Here is a 24,748-nt window from a genome sequence, read left to right on the forward strand (position 1 = left end):
AGGTTTCAATACGATTAAAGCATCTTACCTTAAACACTATTTGCTGTTGATGGTTTGCTCGTTGCAGAGCTGTCACAGCCAGCCATGAGCATTTTCCTGTGGCAATATCACTTCCAACCTTTCCAGTAACATCAGAATCACCAAAACAATCCAAATAGTCATCCTAAAGAGGAAGAAAGAATTTGTTTGAACACTGACTTGTTTTTATATTAACATAAGAGGATCTGAACTCCATTCCTCGTGCTTCCAAATTTAGTGTCATTACATTAATCACAGAAACAACCAATTAGAAAGACAGGAAGAAGGGAGGAAACCCAGAGATATCTATAGCAGTGGTGGCTAAGGGTACAAAGAGCAAAATTGAAAACTGTAAGTTCTGGAATTATGCAACTAGCTTGGAGCTCATGGTTAGACTAAACTACGCACACTGTTCACTCCAAAGACTCGTACTGAGCAGATCCCTGCCAAGATGTAAAATCAAAGTTCATATTTTATGAAAGATATTATATGCTTATATTAGATAGTCATTCCACAGACCCTATATGATGTGAAGATGTGAAAAACAAAATAAAATAAAAATCGTTTTCAAAAAAACAAATACAATAATTGTCATAAACATGTATATGGACACATTCTCAAGTTCATAAACTAATTGCTAGACTATCTGATATGCTAGCATTGCCTGGAGTCCCTGAGCTCCAGATACATAATGCTCTACTTATTGGAGAAAAACTGCATAATTTCAATAACAATGACTAAAATGTATAGCGTACCTGGACCTGGAAGAAGTGCCCCATTTCTAGTAGTACTGCTTTAGCCTGATTGTGTGCTTCAGGTTTCTTTAATCCAGCCTGCAAGAGCATAAGAACAGAAAACACAATCATAAACTATATCAAAAACTTAAATTTCATAACAATTCACAAAACAAAAATTCTGCTTCATACATAACCATCCCTATTCTCTGTTCTTCGCAGTTTAAGAATAATTCTGTAATACAGCAAGAAATGTGAATGGGGAAAAAACAGGCTACAATTTCTTGTTGTTCCATGTCGTTCTATCTTGCAGTGCGAGGATGTAGAATGTATCATTAAAACTGTAAGACCAACCAAAAGTCCAAAACACGCAACACAAAGAAAGATGTTTGCTGGTTTGTAAATAAGACAACCTTATAACATAGCAATTACACACTTGGTCTTATCCCATTCCCAATAATAATATAATTTTTTTCCTCTTGATTTTATCCCTTTCCTCAATTAAATATATGCAATGGAATAATATGTAAAATGAACATAGAATCAGGCAGCAGAAAACTACTTATACTAACTTCAGAGCTTTTACTCCTTCTCTAGTGAAAGCACGCACACGTGCGCACAGGTGCACAAACACACGTACACACGCACATGCACACACACACACACACACACACGAGGTGAAACCAACTGTTCATCTGCTGATAATCAGTAGCAACTGCCTGAGCAGATGTAGTTGGGGAGGGGGTAGAGAAGGACGCATGAGGCGAGGAGGGGGCGGTGGAGCAGTGTGACTCAAGTCTTTCCACAGATGACTCAGCAGCTGCCCACCAAGACCATGGAGTTCAGAGGATAAAGCATATAAATCATAGGGATAGGGAGAGGAGAAGGGGGGGGGGAGGATGGGGGAGGAGGGGGGAGGGGGTGGGGGGAGGAGGAGAGGAAGGTGAATATGAGGAGGGAGGCAGGGAAGGAAGAGAGAAGGGGGGTGGAAAAGGGGGGAAGAGAGGAAGAAGAGTGACGGAAGAAGGTCGTACATGATCCAGACCCGGAAGAGTGTTGTGGACAGAAGAGAGTAGGGTCAAGGTAAGGTGTGACAGTGGGAAACAAGTTAGCAGAGGTTTAGGCCAGGGGGATTCTGAGATTGCAGTGTATGCTGGAGAGAGAATTCCCACTAGCGTAGTTAAGAGAAACTTGTGCTGGAAAGGGAGTATCCAAATTGCTCACAAAGTGAAGCAGCTGTTTAAGTCATTTCTGTTGTGGTGCACAGCATGTTCAACTGGATCGTCAAGTTAGCGGTTTGCCACAGTTTGGTGGTGCCCATTCATGTGAGTAGACATCTGGTTACTTACAACCACAAAGAACACTGTACAGTAATTGCAGCATAGCTGATATATAACATGGTTGCTTTTACATGTGACACTGCCTTTTATAGGGTACGAAATGCCTGTGACTGGACTGCGACAGAAGGTAGTGAGTGGGTGTATGGGACAGGTCTTGCACCTGGGACAACCACAAAGGAATGACATGAAATACGTTAAATTTATTTACAGTTGCAAATATGGACAACCATCAGCTGTGTAATGGAATGATAACAATGCAAATTTGTGCCAGAACAGGACTCAAACCCAGACTTTCAGCGTATCACACATCATCACCTTACCATTAGACTATCCGAGCACGATTCGCGGCCAGCCCAAACCTCCATATGCCCATATTTCTAAACAACACAGCCACTGCACTACTATACAAGGTGACGACCCACGGTGTGCAGGAGTGGGAGCACAATTGGAATAGGGGTGAACAGGAATACTATGCAGGTTGGGTGGTCAGCGGAACACAACTTTTAGTCATGTGGGTAGGATATGCCTCATGTCAGGGTACGACAATAGAAAAAATCTCTGGTGAAGGATGTTGTTGAGCTATTCAAGGTCTGAATGATACTGAGTGATAAGAAGAGTGCTGGTTGGTTGCTGATTAAGAGTTATTGGTCTCAGAGGAGGAGATGGCATAGGAAATCTGTATACGATACTGTCTGTCAATAAAGGCTCTGACAAGGTTATCGATATATTTCGACAACTCCTCCTTTTCACTGTAGATGTGATATCTAAGGGCAATGATGCTGTAAGGAAGAGACTTTTTGATGTGGAACGGGTGACAGCTGTCAATGTGGAGATACTGTTTGTAGTTGGTGCACTTTATGTGAACAGCTACATTTATGGATCCACCTGAGAAGTAGAGAGAGACATCTAGGAAAGAAGCTTGTTCAGCTGAGATGGACCAAGTTATGTGGATTCGTAAGTAGGTGTTGAGGTTATAGAGGCAAGAGCAAAGATTGTTCCTGCCATGAGTCCATATCATGAAAATGTTAACTTACTTATGGGGGCCAGTTGGACAAATCCTTCCCTCTCCAGTCAAAAGCTAAAACTCCTTGTCCAGTTTAGATTCACGTGCAGTTGTACATGGAAACTTTGCAAATTCTGAAGTGTGCCATCAAGTCCAAACACCCAGGAATGTTGACAGACAGCATCATTCTGTTGGAGGATAATGCCCACCTACATGTTGCCATAGTTGTTTCGCGTATGCTGCAAAAGTTTCGCTGGGAAGCCCCTACATATTCTCCATACAGTTCTGACCTCTCCCCCATGAGATTTTGATATTTTTGGAGTACTGAAGAAAGATTTGTGGTCATTGATTTGCTTCAGATGAGGAGGTGAATGCTGGATACAATCATGGTTCCCTAGGCAACCACAAACTTTTTTTCCATGTGTGCATTGGTCATCTCTTCGCACAGTGGGAAAAATATATTAACAGTTATGGTGATTACTTTTGACATAATAAACTACACTTATTTTTTCCCAATCTGTCTCCTTTTCATTTGACTGCCCCATATACATAAATAAGAACCAGCAGAAAAAATGCTCCTATCAGAGCTCAAGAAAGGTGAAAAAGATTGACCGACAAGTGGGGTACCATCTGCCTCATTTTATCTCTCAGCACCTTTAAAAAGTTCACAAAAAAATGGCATCCTGTACACAGCCATCTTGGAATCTGCAGCAAAAAAATGGTGAAAAACACTTCTTTTGGGTTTCCTTAGGAAAGGCCCACAGATTTACGCAAATGCATCAATTAATTAATTCATTTATTCATCAGTATACCCATCAGTTTAATTAAATCACAGGTATACCCATCACCAATCAATCTATTTAATTTTATGTGCATATTTTATATACACAAGTAGGCTAACTTTGAATCTTTTTATGTCGGATAGGGATAAAGATACCAAGAAAATTTCAAGGTTGTTCGAGATCAGGATCTTAGCAATACATTGAAAAAAATTCAGCCATTTGTTGTGCATAGCCAGCTTGGAATCCTTTCAGTCTGCTGTTGATGGCGAGAATATAGTAAAAAAAAAGTTTGTTGGAGTTTTCTGAGGAACTCCCCATGAACTAATGGTGTCTCCATAAGCCCCATTTAAGCCCACCGCAGACCACATCAAAAGCAAACAGAACCAACTAATTTCCTCTATTTGCCTAAGCAGGAGGAAGTGTGTAATGTTCGTACTTTGACCCTGTACTGTAGGATAGTGACACTCAGGTGATCCTTTTGCTGGTTGAACAACTGGGCCCTTGCCCAAGTGCTATCCAAAACAATTGATCCTAACTTTTTATCACCAACAGATCCAGAGGTATGAGCACTGGAAAATACCATTTATATGTGCGGCATTTTGGAACATATTAGTAAGCATGCTCTCACATGCATATCAATTCATCACATATCTGAAGGATTCAGAGGAGGATACACACACAAACAAGATAGAAAATGTTGATGGGCTTTCAGGCGAGGCCTTCAGAGCCAACAGAATACACATACACCTGAGCAGCTACATTGTCACTGCTGTCTACTTTGGACAAACAGTGCAGTTTGACTGGGACAAAGGATTGTTTTGGGTGGAGTGTGTGGGGGGAAAAATTAGGTGAGAAGCGGAAAGGAGGGTCAGAGGGAAGGATGGTTGACAAATGCGAGGGAGGCACAGAAAGTACAAACCTTGTTTGTTTCATGAAGTCTGCTAGAAAATAAGATTGATTCATGATAACTAGGGACAGGAAAATTCTGTGTAAACAAAAAGTGAAAAAAAAAACATAAGTTTGCGATTTCTGTCAATATAACGTGAAACTGACGGTTTTTATGAGATATCACTGACGTGACATTTCCTGACACTTTGGCACAACTTCTTGTATAAAAATGGTATGTTTTTGAGATACCTTTAATGTGGTGACTCAATTAAACTAGATATTTTTGTAATAAGCAAGTATAAATACGAAAAACATCATCAAATACAGACTTAAATCAGTCACAATCAAGATTGTGCATCCAACAGGTGTAGGGGTATGTATGTGTGCTCGCGTGCATACATGCATGTGTGTGTGTGGGCGGGGGGGGGGGGGGGGGGGGGGTAACATGAGTGCTCTAGCTCTTTATCTTTCTCTTTTGTGCACCCATGTCGATGATTCAATGCTTCTGCTATTTGGTGAGTGGTCTCCTTTACTTCTGAACTTTTAACATTCTGCCAGAACTTTCGTTACTATATATAAAAGCCTATATTAATTTAAGTGGGTGAAGGACCTATATTGGAGTACACAATAAGGTTAAGCAGCAGATGTGTTCTGCTAAGTATACTTGATAGATCTGTTGAGTGTTACCATACAATGGAGCTGTTTGGTATGAATAGTTCTCTGCAGATGTCGAACAACACAAAATTATTAATTCTATCTAAAGGATCCTATCACAGTAACTGTACTGCCAAGCATGCTATTATCATGGCGACCTGACTACTATACAACTGAGTACATGACAATTCTTTGTTCATTACACCACAAGTCACACTCTGTGGTTTAAGTGGATGGATATGTGAGGAAATGAACAGTCCTATTAACCTTAAGCCTTGAACAGGTGAAGGGATGCCTAATGGAATAATCACAGGTATTATAACATTATCGTTATTAGCTTTTTGTAGAATGGATATTTTGTTGTGTAATAAGATGTTTCAGGAGAGCCTACAACAGTATGAGTCATAAGAGCTGAAATTATATATATATGGGCTATCCAATGGTACAGCAGTATCACTGGAGCTTGCCACTAGATGCATTCTAGAGGCCTACCGAGCACATTTAACAGGTAATAGGAGATACTAATGGATATGCTGTGTTCTGTTAATGTTTTGTTTTATTCTGCCAAAGTAGAAAGTCTTGTCTTTAAAGCAAAAACAATTGCATACTGAATATAAGGCTCTCGGGTCTGTTACACAGGATGTGTCAAAAAGAGATTCACTTGATTTCATAAGCCGATATGTGCTACATGAATGAAGGTATAACCTTGGGGCGATTTTAATTTGTGCACTGAAAGCAAAAGTTACCTTGGTTCATCTTACTGCTGATAGGGGTCTCTCTGATGCAGCTAGCTCACACATTTATTATCCATTGTGCACCGGGTTGAGGTGCCAATAACACAGCAACAAGCATGGTGAAAATTTCATTTTTCAACAGGACAGAGCACGACCACACTGGCACCTGCATGTAAAAACATTTTTTAATAACGAGCTGCCGCAACAATATATCAACTGTGTGGGATGTATGGATATTGGACTACACCATTGGCTTCTAAAGTCACCTGAGCTCATTGTACAGGGGTTGGACAAAAATGTAGAAACATTGTGAGAAATGCTTGCTTGAACATAAATGCAGATGGTAGCCAAGCCTGCAAGTTATGCTATTGTATTTGACCATGAACAGCACCTGTTCAATGTCCTCAATATTGCAAACATCTGTCACCAGATCAGAGTTCTGTGCACTTATGAGTACACTATGTCAAAGCTAATGAATTCAAATGTGGGAAATTGTTGGTGCTCGTATGGTGCGTGTCTTTGAAGTGGACAACAGCTGCAAAGGTCACTGCAGAATTGAATGTCACACTCAAGAACACTATCAGCACCAGAACAACCCAAAGGTAGCTCTACAAGCAGGGAATTGCAGGGTGGCTGGAATTAAAAAACAACTCCTCAGTGATGCAAATCCCTGTAACAGAAAAACATGGTGCTGAAGTCATAAAATCTGGAATATGAAGCAATGGAACAGTCATTTGGTTGGGCGAGTCTTGTTGCACACTGTTCCCAACTTCTGGACGAGTATATACCCCAAGAGTGAAATACGGCGGGGGATGCCTTGATGATTTGAGTGGCCTTATCATGGTATTCCATTGGCCCCATGGTTTGTCTGCAAGGTTGCATTGCTGCCGAGGATTACATTAGCATTTTGGCTGATCAGGTCCATCTCATGGTACAATGTAGTTTCCTTAATGGTGACGGTGTGTTCCAAGACGACAGCAATCTGTTTCCACAGCTCAAATTGTCCAGGACTGGTTTGAGCAAGAGGATGAATAGTCACATTTCCCCGACCCATCACAGGAACTAGGTTCCAATGTTATTGAGTCCCTGTGGTTTACTTTGGAGAGGAGGGTGTGCGATCACTATCCACCTCCATCATCGTTAGCTGAACATTACACTATTTTGAAAAACCATACAGTACCTGTATCTTGCCATTCCTAGACAACTGGAAGCTGTTTTGTATGTGAAGCACTTTCCTACACTGTATTAGGCATTGTAATGCGTTGTGTTTTTGATATTTCCATATTTTTGTCCACCCACTGTATGTAGCTGTGTGAAAGACTACGTGCCTCTCATTCCAGCAACTTTTGGCGACACCACATAGCAACAGCATGATTGCAGTAACCCCAGACATGCTTGCAAAAGTATGGCACTAGTTTAACTATTGTCTGGATGTTTATCCGGCGTTCAGTGAAGGGTACATTGGAAATTTGTAAAAGGTGAATGAAAACTTTGATCCTGAACATGTGATCCTGTATCAGTGAACAAGATTGAGCCCTTTTTTGTCAACAGTCAGATGCAGGGACTATTCCGTCCCCCAGTAATAATGATTTGCTCTCTATCTATGCTCGAGTTTCTTCTTGCCAGCCTTCCTGTGCCTCAGGATCACCAGCAGTTTGGCTTGACACTCTTCCAACACCCTACTGTGACAGTAACTAAAGTACTGTTGATTAACTATTGATACATTTATGTCAGCCTTAGAACCACCTTTAGTAAGATTGGTTATAACTCCATAGTATTTTCATTATTTCACCTCACAGGGAGCTTCTTACTTTTATCACGTGCTGTCCTAATACTTTGCAAGCCTCAAAATGTTCTCTCCTTATATGATGAGCCATGTCAAACTGACAGCAGACAGCCACATACATTGAGCATTTGCACCCAGCATTTAAATGCCTGTGGAATCAATACCCACATGCAGCTGATGAGAAGGCAGAGCCTGCAGCAATAAGCCTGCCACCCACAATGGCCAACAGTGCTGTAGCCCAGCTCCTTGCCCCACCACTATTGTGTGCAGCTAAGTGTTGCCAGAACAATGGTCTGGACGCCGCACAACTCCCCATGCTCCAAACATGGTCGCATACAGTCATCGAATTCCCATCTATGATGTAAGCAGCGGCTGACAACTTCTCTACACTTGAGACACAAACATGTGTTATGGAAATATTAATTTTGTGATGTACCTTCACCACATAAGTTTGATATCTGATGATATCAATTCTACCCATTTGCTTGCCCTGCCCATGTAATCTCTTGAGGTTTAGAACCATCACATTACTTCTGTCACTTTTCCACTGAGATTCATGCATTTTCATTTTCAAGTGTACTTATTTAATCAACACCATCAAACACCAGCACATATGCGGTTCTACCACACAAACAACACTCTTACACTAGTCCTCAGGGATTCTGAAAACCTCAGTTTCTTCCCACAGTACTTAACCATAAATAGCTGCTATTGCCAGCATCTACAAGTGACATTGTTATGCACATCCCATTAAGTTAGAGAAGTAGTTTAACTGAAAATCAAATGCAGTGTTTTTGGTCTCTTAGATTATCTCCATATTAAAACCATACTTTTCGATCAGTCTCTATTTCTACAAAAGGGGTTCTGGCATGATGGACAGTTTTATACCCACAGTTGCCAGTAAGATACTACACACCAGAACAAATAGGGCATGCCACTCTGATACACAGCATCCACCAAGAAAATTGTTTGCTGTTTCACAGGTTAGTACTTATTATGTTTACTATCTCTGCAACCATCCCAACCTCTTCACCTTACATAGGAGAGTGAGAATTAATTTTTAACTATTCCATCTGACTTCACTGGACAATTCCAGAAAAATCATTAAAGGAACTGAAGTTTGAACTTGTTGCCAACCAAAACAATGATGTGGAATCTCGTTACACTCCCTGATTTCAGAAAACATGTCTGGAAACTCTTGCACATTCTTTGATCAGTATTACAATCGTAGAAAGAGAGAATTGACTATGCCAGGCCTACAGAATGACTTACAACACAGACTACACCAGCAGTTTTCGCATTAATATGTCTTTGTAACCTCACTTGGGTTCACCTAATCCAAACCTAAAGCAAGGTAATTTTAAGGGATTGTGGCTAGGGTTTCTCGGTGACCACACCATGAGGCCTCTGCACCAGGATTGCTTTGGTAAAGGGCAAGTGTCTCGTATGCTGGCAACCAGAACAAGTCATTTCACTTGCAAACTGTCCGTATGTTGATGAGTAAATTTCACCAGAAACTTCGCGAGTAAAATAGCCCAGGGTAAAATTGTGTGCAATCTCCCTCGCCCCTCTTGCTGCATACTTTCCACCATATTTACACTGACTACACAGCAGCTCACCCTCATACGCTTATGCAGGTATTCTCTCTCTTCCACAACTCTGTAACCTTTTCATGAACTTGTTTGACACTCTTGGCCAAGTTGGTTGTGTAATAAACAGCACACATATGTTTAGATCAACACTGTTATATGATGTGTTTTCAAGATGGGCTAAAAGCCATTTGTTCTCTCCACCATGCAGAACTTCCTTCCTTCCTCTTTTACAAGCAATTATGGCTCTAACATCAATATACTACCTTGTCGGATATTCAGGCATAAAACATCTACTTAAACAACAGATAACAAAATGTTCATTAAGAAGAAAATCTATGATGGCTCCTCATTGGATTATTAAAGGTTATTTTCATTTCAGGGAAGAGACTTGTTTCACTATACAGAAGCGGTGCGGAGAAGTCTGTGTCAACAACTACTGCCCAAGCTAACAGGGGCCCTTCACCAAGAGATTATCAAATTCCAATGCTGTGATAAATTAGAAAATCCCACCAAAATTAGAAAATTCTGCCAATAGAGCAGGTGAGGGATGGGGACAAGGATGGGAGGAAACGGGAGAGGAGATGTGTGTGTGATGCTGTGATAAACACACATTGGTTCAGGTAACCATGCTGCACTACCCGCTGGATGCCTGCTTTAAGCATACTTGCTTCAAGCATTGTATAATTCACTCACATGAGTTATATTCTGTTCGTTATGTTCACGCAACATATTTTAGTCTGTTTATAACTTGGAACCCCCACTAAATTGTGTTGCCAGGAGGCAGCCTACGTATAATTATATTCCTCAATTTGTTGTAAGGTTGTATTTATAACAAAGTGCTCCCTGTAATTTACAATTGCTAGGACTATCTTCTGAGAGTGCATTTTATATGTCCAGTTCATAACAATTCTGACCATTTACATTTCAAATAGCCACTCATGCTATGAGGCTGCTGACATATAAGATATACAATGAACAAAGTGGAAGGAGTGGGGGGACAAGATTTCATTCATCTTGTAGAGGTTTCTGTATAACCTCTAATTAATTTCTACTCATTATCATTACACACAAAGTCTTAACATTTTGTCCATGGTCTAGTAGGTCCTTAGCATTCTACCTAAGCCGCCAACATAGCCAGGTTTTTTATCTAACTTGAATCGACACTTACTTCTACATCATTCTTCTGTGTTGTCTTGTACTGACAAGCTCTTAGAGTATTATACTCTTACTACCATTGGTGTTGTGACAAATATAGAATTCCACCTCTATCATCATGATGTGGTATTATCATTGCCTCTCCTGACACTCGGGGACCATTCGTTCAATCCAAATTTGCTTCTTGATATATGCCATAATTTCATGCCCCACTTCATTGGTTGCCTCCTCCATATTTCCCATATACCATTACGCCACTGAGTAGCACTTGCAATGGATCATCATTGCCTATTTCACTATCTGTACCCTCCATTAAAAATTTTATATCCTCATTACTCAAATCAAAGTTTGGGGAAAGACAGACAGACTAATTTTTACAGATAAATGAAACATGGTTTAGTGAGGATAATTCACTAAAGTGATGTTTTCCTGTACTGGCGTTCCGACAGTAATCAGTAGTATGGAAATTATATTATTTGTTATATGATGAGCACAATCACTCCACTTACCTTTTCAGCCTTATGAAGGTCTTGTCTACCTAAGCTAGCAACCTCTCGCTACAGATACTCCCCAAGTCGTGTTGGATCAGCAGAGTTCTAATTATTGCAAGGGCCTTGTCTAATTCCTGAATTTCCACTAAACTGTGGAGCCTAGTATTGGAAGTCTGATGAAAAATATAGATCATTCAAGTCTCTCAAACTCTTTATAAATCCTTCAGGTCATTTATCTACTGAATAATAATTTCAGTATTCTAACATTTAGGCCTGTGTCTACCACAATTGTTCTACTTTTCATGCTGCCCTGTAAAATCTTGTTTCGGCCATTAAAAAACTTACACAACTCCAGAGAGGTGAGATGGGTATGGCACTTACATTGTAAATTGAAAGACAGTTCTACATATGCAATTATTTCTTGTGAACTCTTTGTTTCCATCTTTATGCAGAATATACAATGCGCAATACACAGGGTTGCAGGAGGTGCCACGAGGTGGACAGGTAATCATGTTTTTCTAACCCCATTTAAAAATTCCTTTTGGGTCTACTCGTAAAACCCCTTTGCATGACTGCCAGTCTATGTTAATTTGTATTGAGCTATTATTCATTTCATAAGTTGGTACATGTTAGTGTATGCTCTTTCCCAGCCAAATTGCTACGTAGAAACTGGACTCGGGTTTTGACCTCTTCCCCTTCTGCCTGCAGTGCTGATGATGTATCCAAACTGCATGTTTCAGATTTCTCAAGCCAACTCCATTTTCTCATGCAAACTGGAGCCTGGTACTGCTAATGTCTTGTTGACGAGCGTCCTATGCCCTGCTGAAACAAACTGAAGTCAGGCTTTGCCTTATAGTTGTAGCTGCCAAATGTACAAGCTCCTATGCCTTTAAGGAGTCGCAACACGACAATGCCCCATCCCTACCCTCCTCTATAGGGACCCCTTCACTTGCTAACATTTCTCCTCTCTCTTCGCTATCCACAGATTCTGCCGAAAAACTTGTTTAGATGCAGGTTTACCGTAGCTGAGCCACCCCTACGCTTATTACCAGCCATTTAGAAAGGTAACAACTTACATTTCTCTTAACCATCAAGATGAATTTTATGACTACTCTTTTCTATTCAGTCCTAATTATACTGATTTGCAATGTCATGGGCAGTCGTTTTTATTGCTAAACTATCCTCCCTGCTGGTGTGAACATCACTCGTATTTGGTCTTACAGCCACAGTGCTGCGGGGGTGAGGACTTCACACTTCAGCATTTGTCCATCAGTACGAGGTTCTGTATGGTATTCTGACTGTTTTATTAACTGCCACTTTGGGGCACCACCATTCCATATACAATCCTATATTTCAAGAGTGTTGTTTGAATGACTGAACATGTATGATGCTTTTTCAACACGAAGAATTTCACTTACTTCGTGTAGCCAAGCATTGGCTTTGAGAAGATCTGGTGAAAAAGGAACACATCAACCCCTGTGTGACGTAGCCTAAGTGATTACCAATATTCAGGAGCAGCTCCACAGCATCACTGATGCTGTCCTGTAATGTTGAACAAAGAGCTTGGCTCAATATTGATGTAGTTGTACTCCTAAAGCCATTCGCAGTACAATATCACTTGCCATATAAGCTCTGAGTGCCCTTGCACAACATGTATGACCAATCTATCTAGTGAATAATTTTCTCCCAAATACTCGATAGATCTGAACAGTCGCTATTGGGTTGGTGCAACATTATTAAAAGTAGAGAAGCAATGCCGAACAGGATCTATGGCTGATGCTATCCAACATTAGTGCCACATCAGAAATGATTAAAACTTTATAGGTCCTTCTTTGTAACACCCACCTACTACGTTACATCTGAATGATCTACATATTACTATCCAACTATGGTTACAACACAAACTTAGCCTCAGTCTGATGCCTACTGACATTTTTCTGTTCATCATAGCTAATATCACTACTCAAACCATAGCACCCTTTCAATTGCTTTATTTAGCTTAAGAGTCCTCCCTATCTCGCCACTACACTGCTGTTAGTGTAGACCTATTCTGACTTCACAATACTCCAGCATAACGATCTGCTTGCTGTGCTGACACTGAATTTGAATCCTACAGATTACATACCTGTTGGCTGGAATTTATTGCAACAACACATTACCTGGTAAGCTAATGGTTTTTCAGTCATTAATGGACCGACAAATGCCTACAACTATGTCACTATACGACCTCCAGTGCTGCACTCAAGCTAAAATTTACCTTCACTCTGAGGTGATTTTCCAAACTGAAACCCATGTTTATAAAACTGCTCTCATATTAGCTGAGGTTTTTACACCACTGTACCCACATGTAGTAACTATAGGGTACGATCCACTATTCATCACTGTTCACCGTACCCACACTACTAATGGCTACCATAATTTGTTATGACCATGCCCTTGTTAATCAGGCTTACCATGCCACTCTGACTGGTAATAAACAGTTGTTTACTAGTTCCCACTGTGATATCATCACACCAACAATTAAACTGTCTGCTCAATTAGAGTACACTTTAAACTTGCCAGAATTACCATTTGAAATACATCACCATAACTGGACAGTGCTGCTTAACGTCACTGATACCTGTTTACTACAAACAACAGATTGACTCATAGTTCATAAGAATGTGCAAATTATTTTGGACTGTGCTGTTTCACATGTTGGTGATTGGCATTTCCAAAACCACATATTGAATATGGAACTGCCTAGCTCTGCTTCTGATTGGAGTATTGTCTGGCTCTTCTATTGAAAAAGATGTTGTAGGCGATTCCGTATCCCAGCAAGAGAAGTCATCCCCGAATCACAACCAACTGGCAATTGTCATAAGTACTACCTGAAAATGGTACATGTAATTCGAAAACACTGTACTTATATGTAAGACTCACTTGTGTATTTGTATTATCATTGTGTCATCTACAGACATACTTGTGAAGGTATTTCAATATACAATGTCAGGACATTTCACAAGTGAAACGTTGCGGCTGTAAATTAGGATAGAGTTTTTGTGCTTAACTAGTAACACTTGTGTACTGTGTGAATTAGTTACTTTGCCTGGCCATATTTTTAGCTGACATGACAATGATTAATAAAACACTGTTTAGCTGTTCCTGTATTTTGTATATTTATCTTGTGGCAGTTTAGGACACACAAAAAATTACTTATATTTGTGACTGCCTTAGGCAAGTGCCTAGAGGTTTCAAAAAAGTCACATTTAATTATTTAGAACTTAGAAACTAATGCATAGGTCGTAATGTTTCTGCACTTGTTTCACCAAAGCTTCGGTGCCAAGGACACGTAAGTGTATGAAGCAGTAAGAGAGTGAACAAGTTGTAGCTCGCGTCACGTAAGACGGCACTTCCGTGCATAGAGGCGGAGCAGCGAAGGGATGAGCACTGCGCGTGCGCGGCAGCAGAGAGTGGGCAAACAAAGTCCACATTGCCGAACTGCATTGCTGCGGGCAACAGTCAGGCTCATTTGCCTACAGTGCATCATATTATGACTAATGAAAAGGCTATCATAAAAATGGTCAGTAAGTTGTCATATTTTTCATGGTTAATGGGAATTATGACTGTAAAGTAACTCGTCCAACATTATACTGAGAGACTGCATTTATAATCCATTGAACAAGCAAACAATTAACCATCATCTGCAAATAACTCCAGGGAATCTGACCAATAACATCAAAAACCATCGATCTCTTGACAAGGAACAGTTAATGTCATTTTAGGGCCTTATCCAGTTTGTGCCTTGAAACGGACATGTGGAAATATTGGACTTTTGACGAATTTATCCAGCTGCATTCTTGCATGTTATTAGAGCACACAACATGGTGGGAGAAGCTTACCTTCTCCTTGGGTAATATGCAGAACATTATAGTCTGCATAATTCAAAGGATACAAAGTCCTAATCAAAAAGGCTACTAAATTCTCATTATTATGCACGCAACTGATATGTTGACAGACTAAGAAATATTATTGCTTTGTTCCAAAGTCTACATCGCAATACCACCTTCACTTCTATTTTAATCTGTTTCCGAACAATCTGATTGTAAATTTATGATGATACGTTCAAGGCTTATGTCCATCATCACTTCCCTGTTAGTTCCCTAGGGCTACATTGAAAGTGACATGTGGGTAAATGCAAAACTGTGTGACCCCATTCACATGCAAGGAAGTCAAGTTTGTACGTTCTGTCACGTGATCTGTATAAATTAACAAGCTGCAGGAGATTGTCATGAGTCTGGTTTATACTGTGCTTAATATTTTTATTTTTAAGCCAGGGAAAAATATCTGCTTTTCTGGTGTTTATACTTGATGTTTTCTCTGTAACAGTTGAATTGTAACTAGCAAAGACTGACTTCGAAGCAATGTATGACAAGAGCTATGAATCGCGTCACGAAACTGTCAGTGTTCATTTCTGAAGGGTAGTCACTGCTGTTTTTCTTACACATAAATGCAAGTTTACTCTCAGAAACAAAACCAGACAAAGAGTCAACATGCAGAATAATTATCCGAGAACCAATTCCTATGAAAATTTTAAAACCACCAGTACATCACTCATTTTCCAGCAGATCTTCCTGGAATGATTCTAATTGACCAATGTTCCATCAAGGTAATACACCTCCTTCTCTTGTATCATGAATCTTTATGTGGGATGTAGTTTGTGCTGCACCTATGTCACTTCTTTGAAATACAAACTCTCTTCTTAACATATCAGGAGAGAATATCTTTTTAATTCTTTACACTGATGAAGCACTTACCACTGGAGTTAATTTTCTCCTGCATAACTGTAACACATTTCTGAGAGGTTCGGGCATTCATCATCCACATGGAGCACTTTAAAACATCATTATTAAAACCATAGATTTGTGTTACAGGTTCCTTGTTTAGATGCTTTCCAGGCGACACGAAACCGATTTTTTCTATGGTTCGTACAGCTCTGACCCTTTTGTTTACAATTCTCTTTACAGTTTTCTTCACGACAGCACATGGTTCTGGAGTCCATTATTGTGCCATCAAATGTCAACAGTAGGAGACCAGCTTTCAAATTCACATTTGAAAAAGCTATGATGCAGTAAATGTGGCCTATATGTTCATAATGGACTGTCTTTTACTCAGGAAGATATTGATTTGTCAGAAAATATTACATTCTCCCAGTCACAACTGATATTGTTCTTGGCAGACACTATCAATAGTTAATCTTCACCACAGAAATTCTGCTGAATGGTTTCTCTCTTCCAACTATTGGGGATATCTTTTTGTTTGAGTCATCTGCTGTATAAGATGGACAGAAAAAGAGGCTAACTCAGATGAAAATTCTGTATAAAATTTAATAGGGAGTCCATAGGGCTCTGGAGCTTTGTTCAGTTTTAGATGTTTCTCATCACCATTGACACTAGTATTTATACCAGTCATCTTTGCAGTAACGCAAAAATTAAACTACAACAGTACACCTGGATTTTACTTTGTAAAGGAACATGTAGTTTAGCATATCTTCTTTTGCTTTGCTACCCTCAGTTTCAGTTCCTGTGTCATCCATGACAGGATGGCAACTATATTTCACCCTAAGACTTCCCTGTGTTTCAAGGTCAAAATTCCAAAATTCCCTGAATAAGTTATTGTATGTTACAGTAAGTTTTAATTTCCTAAATTTCAAGACTGTAAGTGACATTTTTTGAGTTTCTACATCACTCAGTCATTATTCAAAATTCAGCATGGATTTGCAGTTTTTCAATGATTTTCATAAATTCCTGTCTCACATTAAATTTATAATGTTACATGTAAAAATTTCAGTAACACTTACCATGTACATTGCTAGTGCAACAGGTAAATAGAACGAATAATATGCTGTCTTGTATTTTACAACTGCATTGTACTGATCCATTGTGAATTTGGTATAATCTGGATTCTTTCCTGTTTGTGAAGTCAAGAGATCAAGAGACTGTCCTACTGTAGTTTTGAAGGTAACCTATAAAAATATATTCAAAAATTCACTACAAACATTGTATTTTCAAAAATAATACATTTTAACTTTAAAACAAAGGGATATTTATGGTCGGTGTTACAAATTGCTGCATGGCACCAATCACACTGATAAATACCAAGTAATTTTGAAAAATGTGTAATACTCCTATAAACATGTGTTAGCTCACGACTTGGGAGAAGTGGAGACTGTGTATGAAGATACTGAAGAACCATTAAAACAGATCGAAGAAAAAGACAATGTTGCAATAATGGGTGGTTTTAATACCATAGTAGGATATCAGTATGAAATTCTGGCTTGGGGGAAACAAACAAAAGAAGTGAAACTTGGGTAGATTTCTGAAACCAAAATGATATGCTTATCACAAAACGACATTATTTGAAGTTTCTCATAGAAGAAAGTAAACATGCAGGAGACACCAGACAAAAGACAATTTCAGTAAGATTATATACAAATGAAGCTAAGACACAGTAATCAGATAAAATCATGTCACAACTGTGCAGGTCCAAACATAGGAACCACATGCATGCATTAACCAAGTGCAAAATCAGATTTAAAAATACCAAGAGTTCATCAAAAAGAAATAGAGAGTAGGTGGATTGAAAGAAGAAGAAATAGAGATGACTTCTGACGAAAGGACCAATAAAATAGCTAATGAAAGTGATGAGCTAATACAGTGGAATAATATCAAGATGAGAATAATTGGAGCAACAGATGAGATTTTAGGAAAAGGAAACTGGAACCTAGAAAACCTTAAGTGACATAAGATATACCAAATCTAAATCAGGAAAGGAATAAGCTCATGAAGAAAATGTAGATGACCACAAAAGAATTGAACATCATATCAAATGCAAATGAAGAGAAGAAAAACATAAATGGAGCAAAAGCATTGCTGAAGAGATGGAAGAAAAAGGGAAAACAGGAAAGTTTACAGGAAAAGAAGAGCCCTTCAGTACAAACCTAGAACAAAATCAGTAGCAGGAAAAAGTAAAGAGGGAATATTGCTAATCGACAATGATGAGATATGTGCTCACTGGAAAGAATACACTGATGGACTGTACAATGATAAACACTTCAAGAATGAAAGTACAATAAGCTAACTGAAGACATTAATGAGTATGAAAGAGAAGTGCAAGGTCCTTCAATCATGAGACATGAATTTGAACATGCCCTTTGGAGTTTCAGAGAAGGAAAAGCAATTGCTGTTGTTCATATCCCTCCAAAATTGCTGAAAAATTTAGATAACAGCATGAAAGACCAACTACTCAGAGTAATAAATGACTTATGTAAGAGGAATCATGCTAGAAGACTTCACACAATGCAGAACCATTACCACAATTAAAATGGGAAACACAGTTGACTGCACCAATTGCACAACACTATCAATGTTATCAAATGCCTCCAAAATACTCATTAATACTCATTAATATAGTTAAAAGCAGGATAACAGGAAACATAGATAAGTATCTTAGAGAAGACCAATTTGGATTTAGAGTAGGCAGAAGAACAAGGGAAGAAATTTTGGCACTGTGCATGCTATTCGAGAGAGGGATGGATATGACTACAGGAACTTATCTTATCTTCAATAACTTAGAAAAAGTTTTTGAAAATTAGAACTGGGAGCTACTCTTTACAACTACGAAAGAAGTAGGGCTTGACTGGATGAACAGACTGATGATTAATCAATTGTGTCAGATCCAAAGTACATAAATAAACTTCAATAACGTAGCAGAAGAGGCCAAGAGGTAGACAAAGATGTCCCCTATCCCCAAATTTATTTGATGTGTTCATGGAGGAAGGACAAGACAAAGGGAGTACAAGCCAATGGTGAAAGGCTACATTGAATTAGATTTGCTGATGACATCAAGATAGCTGCAGACTCTGAAAAAGAAATGAAAAGAATGTGCAAGTCCTATAAGAAACTCAAACTATGGAAATTAAAAGTGAATGAGTGGAAAAAAAGTAATGGCAAAATATGGGATAAATTAAAACCAATATATAATTGACGATGTGAGAATTGAGCAGGTGAAAATTTTGCTGTCTCGATAGTATAATCACAGAGGACAATAGAGTAGGAGTAGGGTAGGGGTAGGGGTAGGGGTAGGGGTAGGGGTAGGGGTAGGGGTAGGGGTAGGGGTAGGGGTAGGGGTAGGGGTAGGGGTAGGGGTAGGGGTAGGGGTAGGGGTAAGAGAAGAGAAGACAAGAGGACAACACTGGCACAGAAGGCATTTATGACAAAGAAAAACATTTTAACCAGCAAACATGAATATGATGGAAGTGGAGAAGAGCGACTGTCTGCCATTTCTGGATGTCTTGATCAGACAAAAAGAGGATGGATCACTGGGGCATTCCATTTACCGCAAGCCTAGAGATACAGACCTGTACTTGCAAGCGCCTAGGTGCCACTACCTATCACAAACTATGGGCATTCTTTGAATGTTAGTTCATCAGGTACATGTTGTGTCCAATGGAGACAATCTTACAAAGGTGCTGTAACACACACAATCAGTGTTCAAAGATAATGGATATTCTCCACATCGGATCAGTACAGCTTTAAGTAAGAAAACACGTGACCAACCACTTGAGCAAGAGAAGAAGGAGCGGTTTAAGACCAGCACATTCCTCACATTTGTCAGAAATATTTCATAAAAACAAGGCAGAATCTTAAGAAAACATTAAGTCAAAGTACTCTTCCACCCACCAGAAAAGACGTATGCTCTTCTCGGTTCGACAGAAGGTGATCTGGGATTGCAGAAGGCTAGAATCTACAGAATATCTTGTTGGCATAGCAATGCCTACGTAGTCACACAACAAGCACAGTGCATAAAAGATGCACTGAACGTGATTGCCACACTCAAACATTTCTCAGTCCAGTAAGTCAGTCACAGCTGAACACTGTGTCTCCACAGGACATTCCATGTGTTACTCTGTCATGGAAATCTTCACCTCAATGAGATCCTTTTTGGATTCCATTATTAAGGAGTCAGCAGAAATATGTTTAACATAAGATCTTATTAATCGTGATGGCAGCTTTCAACTGGATAAGGCATGGGACCTGGTGATATATTTAGTTTCTTCAGAAAGAAAATCTTTTCTGACCAATGGCACATCAAGCAAAATTTATTTTTATTCATTTTGACATCTGAATTTAACTCCATGAGTGCACATTCTGACAGAGAGCACACATGCAGTATCAGATTACGAATTCACCAGTGCACCATAGATGGAGCAATATTCAAAGAGGCATAATTCAACAGAGGTCACTCATTTAGCTTTGTGCATGCATGTTCCCACTGATTTTTTGTATAAAGGTAGCAATGTGAACTAGCAATCTCCAGTGCAAAACACTCACCTGGAGATGGTTGAATGGTTGTCAGCCAAAATAGCGGGCAAAAAGTCAATATTAACTGGCTGCAATCCCGAGACTTCATGGAACATGAATATAGATGTCAGAAAATTCTTTTTAAAATCATCTGTATGGAATACACTGTTCTATGGTTGTGAAAGTTGGACTGTGGACAAATTGCAAAGGAATTGACTTGAAGCTGCTGAAATGTGAATATGGTGGAAAATCACAAGAACGAGCTGGACAGTAAGAAAAACCAGTCTGAAAGTCTTGAGGGAAATCAAAGAGAGAAGAGTATTAAAGGAAATGGAAAAGTGAAAAACAAAATTTACGGGGCAGGTCATCAGACCACACCTTCATCATTAATATTCTTTAAGGGAAAGTACTGTCAAAAAAAGCAAGAGGGCAACCTAGGATGAAGTATTTGGAAGGCATCAAGGAGACGATAGGACATGATAATTACTTGGAACTGAAAAACTGTTAATGACAGAAAAGAGCGATGTCATCGACAAGGCATTAACCTTTAGAATATGCATGTATGTATGTATAGTAATTTAACTGACATTGCTGTGTTTTTAAACTTTACAAAGTCAATACAATTGAATTATTACTTAATTAACTTATATTGCGGGACGATACTTACATCGTGAAAGAGATTGAGGATTTCAATGTAGTACGATTTGTCCTGAAAATATCTTCGAAGTAACTCATAAATTCCACTCTCTAGCAGCAAGCCATCATTAACTGCCGATAAGCCAATGTCATCATGGAGGTACCAGCAAGTTTTTCCACGCCTTGTAGCTGATTTGTCCATGATATCATCAAGAACAATGAAAAATGCTTGCAACTGTGAATGTAAATCACACAGTCAGTGTTAATTCTGGTTTCTCCAAAAAACAAATTTCAGAAGTTAGACAGAAACAAAACAACGAATATCTGAAATTACTTCATTTTGAAAACTCTGACAAAGTCATCGGGCTTCTTATTTCAAGGGATAAAATCTGTCAAAAAATCACTGCTTCCTCCGAATTTCTTCCACACTTTCCCCTATTCCAGTCATGTAATCTCTTTGGAAAGTTTATAATCTACGTCATAGCGTTTTTCCCATTACTGCCTCTTTTCTATTATAAAATATACATGTTAGTAGTCTCACAACTTCAATTTTGGGATATCTGCAATTCAGATTACACAACCTTCTCACCTGGTATAAACTTTATGCTTCAAAATACCGCATTTACGGATATTTGCTCTTTTCCTCAGTATGTGAATAATCATACTGCACATAAATTTATCATGATGCGTCTTGGAATCAGGACTCCATGGCTATCTAGAATAGGAAAACTGAAAGACGATGCAAACAGTTTTGTTGAATGAGCACCTTATTTAACTTAATGTTTATGCGCAAGCCTATTTTCAAGAGGTGGTGTGCTGTTATTACTGCAGAGACCTTATCAGCACTATAACTCATTGTATTCCAATCAATTTTTCTAACATTATCCAGCAATTAATTAAACATGGCATTTCAGAGGATCACTGGCTGCAATTTTTTCAACAAGCACTATACCATATCTACTAACAAAGAGGGGCTGGCCAGTACTTACCTCAGCTCAGTACAGCGATAGATACACAAAAAACAGAACCGAAAATTTACGTTCCTAGCTTCCGGAACAAATGTTCCTTCATCAGGGAGGAGAGAGGGGAAAGAAAGGGAAGAAGGGAAAGTAGATTCAGATACTCACAACCCAGGTTATGAAGCAACAGGGAAAGGAAAACAGGGAGGGTAGCAAGGATGGAGGCATGGTTGTCAGAGGGAAGCCAAAGATATTCTACTGTAAGTACTGTGCCAGCTTCAAACCAATGAGGATGCATACAGAAGTAAAGAGGTATATAGTATAAAGATAAATACAACTATGTAGGATGAAAAGATGCGTGAATAGCTAAAGAGGAAAGGAAAAGAGGAGAAGACTGAAGAGTAAATGGGAGTGAGGTTGTTTAACATAGGTTCAGTCCAGGGGGATGGCGGGATGAAAGGATGTGTTGGAGTGCAAGTTCCCATCTCCGCAGTGCAGAGGGACTGGTGTTGGGTGGGAGAAGCCAAATGGCACATACAGTGTAGCAGGTTCCTAGGTTCCTAGAATTATGCTGGAGGGCATGCTCCGCTACTGGGTATTGGGCATCTCCTAAGCGGACAGTTCGTCTGTGTCCGTTCATGCGCTCAGCCAGTTTAGTTGTTGCCATACCGATGTAAAAGGCTGTGCAGTGCAGGCATGTCAGTTGATAAATGACATGTGTAGTTTCACACGTGGCCCTGCCTTGAATTGTGTATGTTTTACCAGTAGCGGGGCTGGAGTAGGTGGTTGTGGGGGGATGCAGGTTTTGCAGCGGGGTCGATTACAGGGGTAGGAACCACTGGGTAGAGAAGGTAGTCTGGGAATATTGTAGCGTTTAACAAGGATGTTACGGAGGTTAGGGGGGTGACGAAAGGCAACTCTGGGTGGTGTGGGGAGAATTTTGTCAAGGGATGATCTCATTTCAGGGGTTGACTTGAGAAAGTCATATCCCTGGCGGAGTAATCTGTTGATGTTTTCGAGGCCAGGATAATATTGGGTGACAAGGGGGATGCTTCTGTGGGGTCTGGGGGTAGGAACATTGTTGTTGGACGGGAAGGAATGTATTGCTCGGGAGATCTGTTTGTGGACAAGGTCTGCAGGATAGTTGCGGGAAAGGAAAGCACTGGTCAGGTTATTGGTATAATTGTTGAGGGATTCGTCACTGGAGCAGATACGTTTGCCACGAATACCTAGGCTGTAGGGAAGGGAGCGTTTGATGTGGAATGGATGGCAGCTATCAAAGTGAAGGTATTGTTGTTTGTCTGTGGGTTTGATATGGACAGAGGTGTGGATGTGAGCTTCAACAAGATGAAGGTCAACATCCAGGAAAGTGGCTTGGGTTTTGGAGAAGGATCAGGTGAAATCCAGATTCGAAAAGGAGTTGAGGTTATGGAGGAAATTAAGGAGTGTTTCTTCACCATGAGTCCAGACCACAAAGATGTCATCTATAAACCTATACCAGGCCAGGGGAAGCAGCTGTTGGGTCTTCAGGAAAGCCTCCTCCATGCGGCCCATGAAGAGGTTGGCATAGGACGGAGCCATCCTGGTTCCCATGGCCATTCCCCTGATTTGTTTGTAGGTCTGACCTTCAAAAGTGAAGTAATTATGGGTGAGGATGAAGTTGGTAAGCGTGATAAGGAACGAGGTTTTTGGAAGATCTTCGGGTGGGCGTTGGGAGAGGTAGTGCTCAAGGGCAGAGAGACCATGGGTATGTGGGATGTTTGTGTAAAGGGACGTAGCATCTATGGTGACAAGAAAGGTTTCAGGTGGGAGAGGAGTGGGAATTGATTTGAGGCGTTCTAGGAAGTGGTTTGTGTCTTAGTATTGGTTTCACATCTTTATATGAGATTTTCCATTAATCATTTAGATCAACTATACTATATCTTGCAGAACTGATGCCACGTCAGAGACAGCCCCCATCTATGAACAGGAAATGGCAGTGTGTAGTAAATGCTTGCAAGAATAATGTATTGAGAACTGCAGTTAAAACTTCCCTTTCCAAAATTTACAACACAAATTCAAAGAAATTCAAGTTCATTTGGAGGCTTCCCAATGGAATAGAAAAGGGAGGAAACAATGATGATATTCTACAACAATATACAATAACATGGCTTGTGGAGTATAAATGTAGATGTAAAGTTAGTCTGACAAGTGACGAGATTAACTGATAAAAATAATTTTAGCTCAAGCTTGGGACAGTGAAAAATTATCACCATCTGGAAACATAACAATCAAAACATTTTTCTAATACAGGCAGCCTTAAAATGGAATTAATCAATACTCAGCTCTACACTAGTTTCTCATGACATGACTTTGGTATCTAAGATCACTGGGAAGTTACATACATTGAGGTCACAAACATCATGGGATAGTGATATCCACTTATACAGATGGTGGTAGTGTAATGTACACATGGTATAAACGGTCAGTGGTTTGGCGGCGTTGTCATCTGTACACAGGTGATCTGCTTGAAAAGATTTTCAACATGATTATTGCAGCAAGATGGGAATTAACAGACTTTTCAACGTGGAATGGTAGCTGGAACTACACGCATGGGACAATACATTTCGGAAATAGTTATCAAATTTAATATTCC

At 39.7% G+C, this 24,748-nt stretch overlaps 1 protein-coding gene across 2 annotated transcripts in view; it reads right to left on the minus strand.

Moving 5' to 3' along the window:
• Positions 1 to 24,748, minus strand: part of LOC126262841 (farnesyl pyrophosphate synthase-like) — a 54,936-nt gene that overhangs the window by 19,383 nt on the left and 10,805 nt on the right. For both annotated transcript variants that reach the window (XM_049959704.1, XM_049959702.1), the window contains 4 exons: positions 21,186 to 21,389; positions 17,017 to 17,181; positions 774 to 851; positions 29 to 163 (listed from right to left, as the gene is read on the minus strand). In XM_049959704.1, the coding sequence (XP_049815661.1) occupies positions 29 to 163; positions 774 to 851; positions 17,017 to 17,181; positions 21,186 to 21,389 (582 nt within the window). The remainder of the gene's footprint in view (positions 1 to 28; positions 164 to 773; positions 852 to 17,016; positions 17,182 to 21,185; positions 21,390 to 24,748) is intronic.

The sequence above is a fragment of the Schistocerca nitens genome, chromosome 6, assembly GCF_023898315.1.
Source record: "Schistocerca nitens isolate TAMUIC-IGC-003100 chromosome 6, iqSchNite1.1, whole genome shotgun sequence".
Taxonomy (NCBI): Eukaryota; Metazoa; Arthropoda; class Insecta; order Orthoptera; family Acrididae; genus Schistocerca; species Schistocerca nitens.